The sequence below is a fragment of the Saccostrea cucullata genome, unplaced genomic scaffold (genome assembly GCF_032062105.1).
Source record: "Saccostrea cucullata isolate Sc308-1 unplaced genomic scaffold, CSIRO_AGI_Scuc_v1 ctg1663, whole genome shotgun sequence".
Classification (NCBI taxonomy): domain Eukaryota; kingdom Metazoa; phylum Mollusca; class Bivalvia; order Ostreida; family Ostreidae; genus Saccostrea; species Saccostrea cuccullata.
Genome location: NW_026940815.1, coordinates 106,329 through 114,604, shown reverse-complemented (window position 1 = coordinate 114,604; position 8,276 = coordinate 106,329). Strand labels below are relative to the sequence as shown.

General features: G+C 34.2%; 1 protein-coding gene across 1 annotated transcript; it reads right to left on the bottom strand.

Moving 5' to 3' along the window:
* Positions 1-1,076: 1,076 nt before the first annotated feature.
* LOC134256377 (uncharacterized) lies at positions 1,077-4,217 on the bottom strand. Its single transcript, XM_062739021.1, has 5 exons — positions 4,158-4,217; positions 3,706-3,811; positions 3,047-3,259; positions 2,265-2,410; positions 1,077-2,006 (listed from the first exon to the last, which is right to left on the bottom strand). Exons 1-5 carry the CDS (start codon positions 4,215-4,217, stop codon positions 1,077-1,079), a joined length of 1,455 nt encoding a protein of 484 aa, XP_062595005.1.
* Positions 4,218-8,276: the final 4,059 nt, after the last annotated feature.

Here is an 8,276-nt window from a genome sequence, read left to right as displayed (position 1 = left end):
TGATGGGGTTTTTTTTATATTTTCTCAAATGTTCTATATAATTCATGACTTTTATATTGCTATAACATTTCATACGAAAATATAATAAAATCCTATTTTTGTCTGGAAGTTATTGAGACATCGAATTTTAAGACGTGTTTTATTGACACATCCTTACGCTTTCACAAACTTTAACTTATTTCTTAAAAAGTGTATTTACATTATTTTTCTGATGACTTGCCACAAATTTATGCTAAATTTATCAGGTAAAGGATCACACGGCGGGTGTGACCGGTCGGCATGGGAAGCTCACTCCTCCCTGGCACCTGATCCCACTTCTGATGTTTTGGAGGTCCGTGATTGTTTGATCCTACTTTGTGTTGTTTTATGGATTTTTGATCTTGAATACTGTTCATTATCTCAATATTTTTTATATAATGAAAATATTGAATTTCTTCGATCAGGCAATGTTTTTTGAACATTTCTTATTTGTTTCATTATATTTAAAATATATCAATGTTATTCAATTAATAAGACACAAACATCTATTTATTGAAATGTGGCTAAATACATGTACGAGCTTAGATATCTGTCTGTAAGTTAGTAAACAGAACGGAAATGAAATGAAAGGAAATGTTTACTTACATTTAATACATATACATGTATAAATGTAATTCAGGCGAAGTAACTTTAAATATTATATTCGGATGAATCAAATTTCATTTTATTCTGTTTGAAAATTAATTCTTTATTTTTGAATCAGAAACCATGTTTTATTTCAATCTGCTTACATGTACAATGAATTCACCGGTACCGGATACTACAGCATGTTAAAAACAAATAGTAAATTACACAAACAGTAGAAACTCAACCTTTAATAAACTCGACTAGAAGATTACTACGTTAAGTCCACTTTAAAACATGATTTTGATAATATATATTTTCTGTCTTACAACAATACCACCTTAAGTCCTATTGCCAGAACAGAAAATTATCATTAAATTATAGTATTTTACGAATTGTAAAGGAATATTTCATCCATATACAGCGGTGACAATATTCCTAAAAATTACGTTGCTTATTAAAGAAAAGTCTTATCAATAAATGAACAATTCAAGAACACTTTCTATTGCATCAAACGAAACCGAGGCTCCGATATACCACGTGTTATACATGCCTTGCATGTCCAATATATCCCAGACTCCACCACCGGTTATAGCTTCCGATGGAAAATTGGGAAAATAATACCCCCATTTAACCTGTTGAACAACTTCAGGACTGGCTTTGTTAAAATCTCTGAGGTGTTGAAAAAGTTTTCTTTGAATATCAACGTCCACGTATTTGTTCCATGGATTTGCCTTACCTAGTTGTACGTACACGCTTGTTTCGTAAACGCTGCCATCTGGGTCTCTATTTTCTCTGCTTCCCATCTGATAGTCCCTTCCGGTCACGTTATTTACAGCTTGATGCGGGTTAATCGTTCGAAAAACCGTATATTCCACGTCTTGAAAATCATAGGGGAAAATTTCAAGTGGAGAAAGGGCCCTTCTACCAGGGGAGATGGAGTTAACAATTGTTTTTAAAATATATAAATGCCGGAGATGTTTGAAAATTCTCAACTCGTGCTGATTAAAATCAACAATGGGAAATAAGGAATTCATCGAAGGCGTGAGAATTAGAAAGTCAAATTTCTCCATAACAACAGCACGAGAATTTTTATTTTTATAAGATATTCGAACAGTTTTTCCTCTTCGAATTTGCTTTATGACGACATTTAAACGAATTTCAACACCAATTCGTTTAGCAATGTTAATGCATAAGTTTTGCCAGCCCCCGATTAGGCGGTAAGCTCCCCTTTCAGGTTTGAAGAAAGAATCCATCACCACTGGGGATAAAAACGTGAGACCATAAAACGCTGCCGTCTCATTCAGAAACCCATATCCGTTTAAGGTTAAAGCTGCGAAAAACAATGGCTGTAGATCTGTAAGGTTATATCTCAGAAGAAAATCGTCCACTGTCCCTCGAATCTAAAAAAAAAAAGGACAAACCAATTATTTCTCAATTGGATTTACGTTGTCTGCGAGTGGTTAGAGTGTTTGTTCCAGTTGCGTGTTCGATTAGATACATGTAACAATACTGGAAAATAACTTTGAACAAAAAAACTTAAACGAATTCAAACGTTTACAATCAAAATGAAAAAAACATTGATTGCATTCTACAAAAATCTGTTCCTACATGTAACTCTTTCTTCTGGATTTATAGCATAAATATTGAAATTTACCAACCCTATAGAGAACTTCCGAGGATGGTCTTGGCATTATTTCTCCTTCGAACGTTCCGAAGAAACATCTATATAGAGCATTGTAACGCCTTGACGCCTGAAATAATCTCTGAATGGAAACCCCAGCGGTTTGGAGGCTGGATATCAATTCTACAAAACGCAGAATGAATATGAAAAAAAAGTAAATGACATTGCTTCTTTTTGTCATTAGATGGTCATTATAGGTTTCTTTATTTCAGAAATGTTTTATATAATATATATACGTTACTAATTGTACAATGAATTGGCCACGGATTTTATTCGTTTGTCATATCATGACAAGGAGCACACAGCAAGTGTGACTAGTACGTCAGCTGGGGAATGCTTAATTTTCAATGGCACCTGATCCCATCTCGAGCTCTTATGTTTTTAGAGGAATAACGTTTTCTCTGCTTCAGTAATCTTTTTTAAAAACATTTAAATTTTTCAAACAAAAGTCTGGAAATAAGAATGTCCAAAAGAAACTATAATATCCAGCAATATAGTATTCCGGCGATTAAAATAATTAATATGAATTATATACATAATATTCTACTCTTTCGACGAAAAATTCATTCCTCAACAAACTGGTCGTCATAGGGATACATTAGATAGGGCGTTTTCTTTTGATTGGAGGTGTTAGGAGTTGATTTTTTAATGTTTTTAGTCTAAGCGACAAGTGGAATTGGTGTACAAGTTTCGTAATGATGATAAACAAGCAAACAAACAAACGGAACAAACTGAAAATCATTCTAGATTTCAAATTACCTTTTCTATTCAGCCAAGTGTAGCTAGGGATTTCTGGTCGTATTTCAAACCCGGTATTAAATTTTTCGAGTAATTCCACAGTTTTATCATAGCTTTCAGCTAGTCCAACAGTCCCAAGATTATGCCAAACGTTCCGATAAAATCGGGATGCAGTTTTCCCACCAACCTCGCTTCGACTTTCAAATATCACAATGTTCTGGAAACCTTGTTTCTATTTAAAATCGTAAAAGCTAAATTGTAAAATAATAGAAAGTACGATTTAAAAATGTATTATTTTACTTGATATTAAATGTGATGCTTCTAGCAAATTGAAATCGATAAAAACTTTCCATTCTCAAATATGCTCTGCATGTGTAATATAGACAGATAGACAATAAAATTATTTCACAAAAAGCTTAACTTCTTTAAACATGTTCGTTGTAATTTTCTCCTACTGTAAAGAAATTACAGTAGGTACATCTTATCTGACTTTTTCAACAATAGTTGTTAATCAACTGAAAACAATTTCTTAAGGCCTATCTCGATTGATGCTCCTACAGATCTAATTAGAATTAGATGTTAGATGTTAGATCCGCTCGTATATTCTTACACCAAACCTAGTGTAGCGAATATGCGAGCGGATCTCACATCTAATTTTAATTAGATTTGGGTTCTTATCTGGAGTTCAAATGCCATATGTAATCCTGCAGGGCCTGCCCCTACAATAGCAATCCGATCTGTCACGGATCGTGGGCCCCTTATTCTAGGATATCCCCGGAGGAATTCCTGCAAATAAATAGTAGTAGGGTCAAAACATAAATATATTTTTTCCATATGTATTATATTTATTGCAATTATGGTGAAAAAAGCTTTTCCTTACCCTTAATTAAGCAAATAGGCACAGTTAATTTAGGCGTCGGAACCGGGGGCAGGGGGGGATTAGCCCCCCCCCCCCCCCCCCCCCCCGCCACACACTTTTTTTTGCAAACATAGATTTAGTATAGACAACGTAAATTGCGGCGTAGGTTTAACCCCACCCCACTTAACACTCACAGGTTGCAGTTTAGGTTAGAAATGGGGAAAGTGATAGTGTTTGGAAAAAAAATTGGCACTGTAACCCCCCCCCACCCACCGCCACCACCACCATGGAATAAGATTTTAGAGATGTGACAAAGGAATAAATTTCCCCCATTTTTTTCTTGTTAGGTTATTTTGGCTTCCCACGCCAAAGATTAAAGTTATCGAAGTATCGCACTGAAATGAAAGTTCGTCCACGGTATGTCTTCATGCACATCTGTTTCACGATTTATTATAAATGAATCACAATGGAAATTACTTTTAAAATATAGGTACTTACATGTATTTCGTACGGCGCCGCTGGAGGGCCAGGTAAAAAAATATTTTTATTTGTTATAGATATCGAATAGATATTCGTTCGGACAAATTAGAAATTCGTTCGGACGAATTAGAAATTTGTTCGGACAAATAAGTTATTTGTTCGGACAAATTAGAAATTCGTTCGGACGAATTAGTTATTTGTTCGGACGAATTAGATATTCGTTCGAACGAATTAGTTATTTGTTCGGACGAATTAGATATTTGTTCGGACGAATTAGATATTCGTTCGGACAAATTAGATATTCGTTCGGACAAATTAGAAATTTGTTCGGACAAATAAGTTATTTGTTCGGACAAATTAGAAATTCGTTCGGACGAATTAGTTATTTGTTCGGACGAATTAGATATTCGTTCGGACAAATAAGTTATTTGTTCGGACGAATTAGAAATTTGTTCGGACAAATAAGTTATTTGTTCGGACAAATTAGATATTTGTTCGGACAAATTAGAAATTCGTTCGGACAAATTAGATATTTGTTCGGACAAATCAGATGTTTGCACAAATTATCTTGTATAGAGAGATATACACTTTGTCTATTCAGGAGGATTCATGCTTTTTTAATACATAAATAGCTCTTTGGACCATGACATACACACGTAGCAACTAGACATGTGTTATTAAAGTCGGGTATGTTGATTGTAAATATTCGGAAATAATTATGGATCTATACCGGTATATATTTTAGGCCTAAAGTCTGCCATTCTGAAAGTATATTTTCTGAGAGTCCACTAGTAAATCCAAAGGGTCAGTTACTTCTTATCAAGCATCTTTTCACTCTCATCCCTGACACACTCATAAGATTTCTCATAAAAAAAAACATCATCTGGTTCTACCAGACCCACTTTTGCTGGTGGTGTTAAATTGGTAACACTGGGGTGCCAGTGGTCAGTTACCGCTTCTTTGAAAAGATGAGATCCACTCCTTAAAGTTTTACTCCTACTGCAGGCAATTGGTACGGGAAAAAAATGGCATTGAAAAAGTAAGCCCCCCCCCCCCCCCCACGAAATAGGACTGTCAACTTTGGGCAACTTTTCCTGAGCCCCCCCCCCCCCCCCTATATTTTTTTTTGGCTTGTCAACTTTTCAGGTCATTATTTTTTTTCTCAGCCCCCCCCCCCCCCCCACTTTCAAGAACGATGCTACGTGGCTGTATTGTATTATATTAAATAAACTTCGGACTCAAAATATCGAGCCTCTTATTCGATGGGTCTTAATTTTTTTAAGGTGGGTTACTAGCTAGGACATTTGTAGATTTGCTTCTATACCGCTGTTCCCACATTTAAGTATTTTGTGATAAAGGAACAAAAAGAGGGAATCTCACAAGTCCATCTCCAATGGATTCTTTCTAAGATCGTTAAAAACTATTAAGTATCTTTATAAATTTTATCTTATATTTAAATATCAGATAAGCGCATGAATTAAAACATGCAGGTATAATATTGACCAAATTAAACACACGCCCATTTCCGGGAAAAGGATAAAAAATAGATGAATGCATGTACGTTCCTAGAAAGTGCAGTAAAATTTAAAAACACATCATAATTAAATGCAAGTTAAGCTTCGCAATGATTAAGACAATCGATCGTTTTTTAAATAGAGGAGGGTGGGGGTTGTTACTTGAAAATATTTTGACATTCATTCATTCATGATTTATTTTCCCCATAAAAGGGGTTACTTTCATAATTTCCCTTTCAATGTGAGTCATTGGCCTATCAAACCTTCGAACTGGTACTCAACTATAAAAGCGTATAAACAAAATTAAGAAATGCTGAAAGTGAAATTAAATAGTTTGTTCGACTACATGTACCTCTCCAATAACGGGAGGGGCCGTAGTTATGCTATGAAAATCAACGGACTAGGGAATATACCAGATTGACATTTAATTCACCGGCTCGCGAGTCATAGGAACAACCTGGGATCAATATGAACAGGTTCATTTTTGTGAAGTTTTTTAAATACACAAACAGGAATATTTAATTAAAAACTCAATGAGGACCTTTTAATCATTTTATACACTGCATATGTACCAGATTGATTGATTGATTGATTGAATGTTTTACGCCGAATCGGGAATATTTCATCTACAAATCTGCGACATATGTATATCAGAAATGTATTTCAAAAATCATTCACATGTCATGATTAATAACTGTACGGTAGTGAATATGTACAAAAAATTATAAGAAAGAGATCAACATTAAAACGACTTATCTTCAAAATATTTATTGATAATGTTGTTCATTAAAGTTATCTTGCAAAGAATCAAAATAAAATGAAACGTCTTGGTGCAAATCGCACATTAATCGCTGTGTCCTGATAGTTGTTCACAATTTCTCTAATTTGTCCGAACAAATAACTAATTCGTACGAACGAATTTCTAATTCGTCCGAACGAATATCTAATTCGTCCGAACAAATAACTAATTCGTCCGAACAAATTTCTAATTCGTCCGTACAAATAACTTATTTGTCCGAACGAATTTCTAATTTGTCCGAACAAAAAACTTATTTGTCCGAACAAATAACTTATTTGTCCGAACAAATTTCTAATTCGTCCGAACGAATTTCTCATTTGTCCGAACGAATATCTAATTCGTCCGAACAAATAACTAATTCGTCCGTACAAATAACTAATTTGTCCGAACGAATTTCTAATTTGTCCGAACAAATATCTAATTCGTCCGAACGAATTTCTAATTTGTCCGAACGAATATCTAATTCGTCCGAACAAATAACTAATTCGTCCGAACGAATTTCTAATTCGTCCGAAAAAATAACTAAATCGTCCGAACGAATTTCTAATTCGTCCGTACAAATAACTAATTTGTCCGAACGAATTTCTAATTTGTCCGAACAAATATCTAATTCGTCCGAACGAATTTCTAATTTGTCCGAACGAATATCTAATTCGTCCGAACAAATAACTAATTCGTCCGAACGAATTTCTAATTTGTCCGAACAAATAAAAATATTTTTTTTACCTGGCCCTCCAGCGGCGCCGTAATTTCGAGGGTTACTTTTTAACTTAAAAAATAGTGGAGGAAGTTAGATCTGTTTTTCGTAGCTTTTTTCATAAAGTGTTATATTTTTGCACCTCAAAGTTGACTAGACTGTAATAAATCATAGATAGGCCCCTATAATCATCACTGAATTATTTTTATTAAAATGTTTAGTATGAACAAAATTGTTTGCACATGCCCTTGCACCTCCACGGCATTCAAAGGTTTTTGAAGTCAAAATAAAATGCACACTTTAATCTATTCTACCGCTTTTCCATTTTTGGTGTTTTTTTAATGACATGACTTTCTTCCTACTCTATAAACAAATTACAAGTGAAATGCAAATATTTGATATTATGCACGTTTAAAAAATGATTTTAATATTTTCATCGCGTCTCCATGTGCGAGTGAAAAATTCTCCAGAGAGATGTTAAATAATAAAAAAAATCAAGCAATCAATATTTTCATACAAAAGAAAAAGTAAAAAAAAAAAAAGATATGTAACCTCTTTTTACCCTTTTTTACTGAAATAAAATTTGTACCTTATTCACGCATGTCAGGGGGGTCATCGTCTGTAAAGAGTCCCTCAGGGCCATATCCATAACTGTACTTCAGTACCAAATAGAAACAAATGAAATAAAACATCGACGTCATAATAAAAGATTTTTCAAAGCGTTTTCTATAATGAAGCGTACTTGTGTTTTGCATAAAATACGTGATACACTATATACATCTGTTGAAAAGCATTGTGAACCTAGGTACCACTGTCAAATTCGATCGGTCAGCGCATCACTAATAAAGAAATGTCATTTATGATCAAATGAATGGCCCAGGTATGCTAGTAGGTCACCTTAT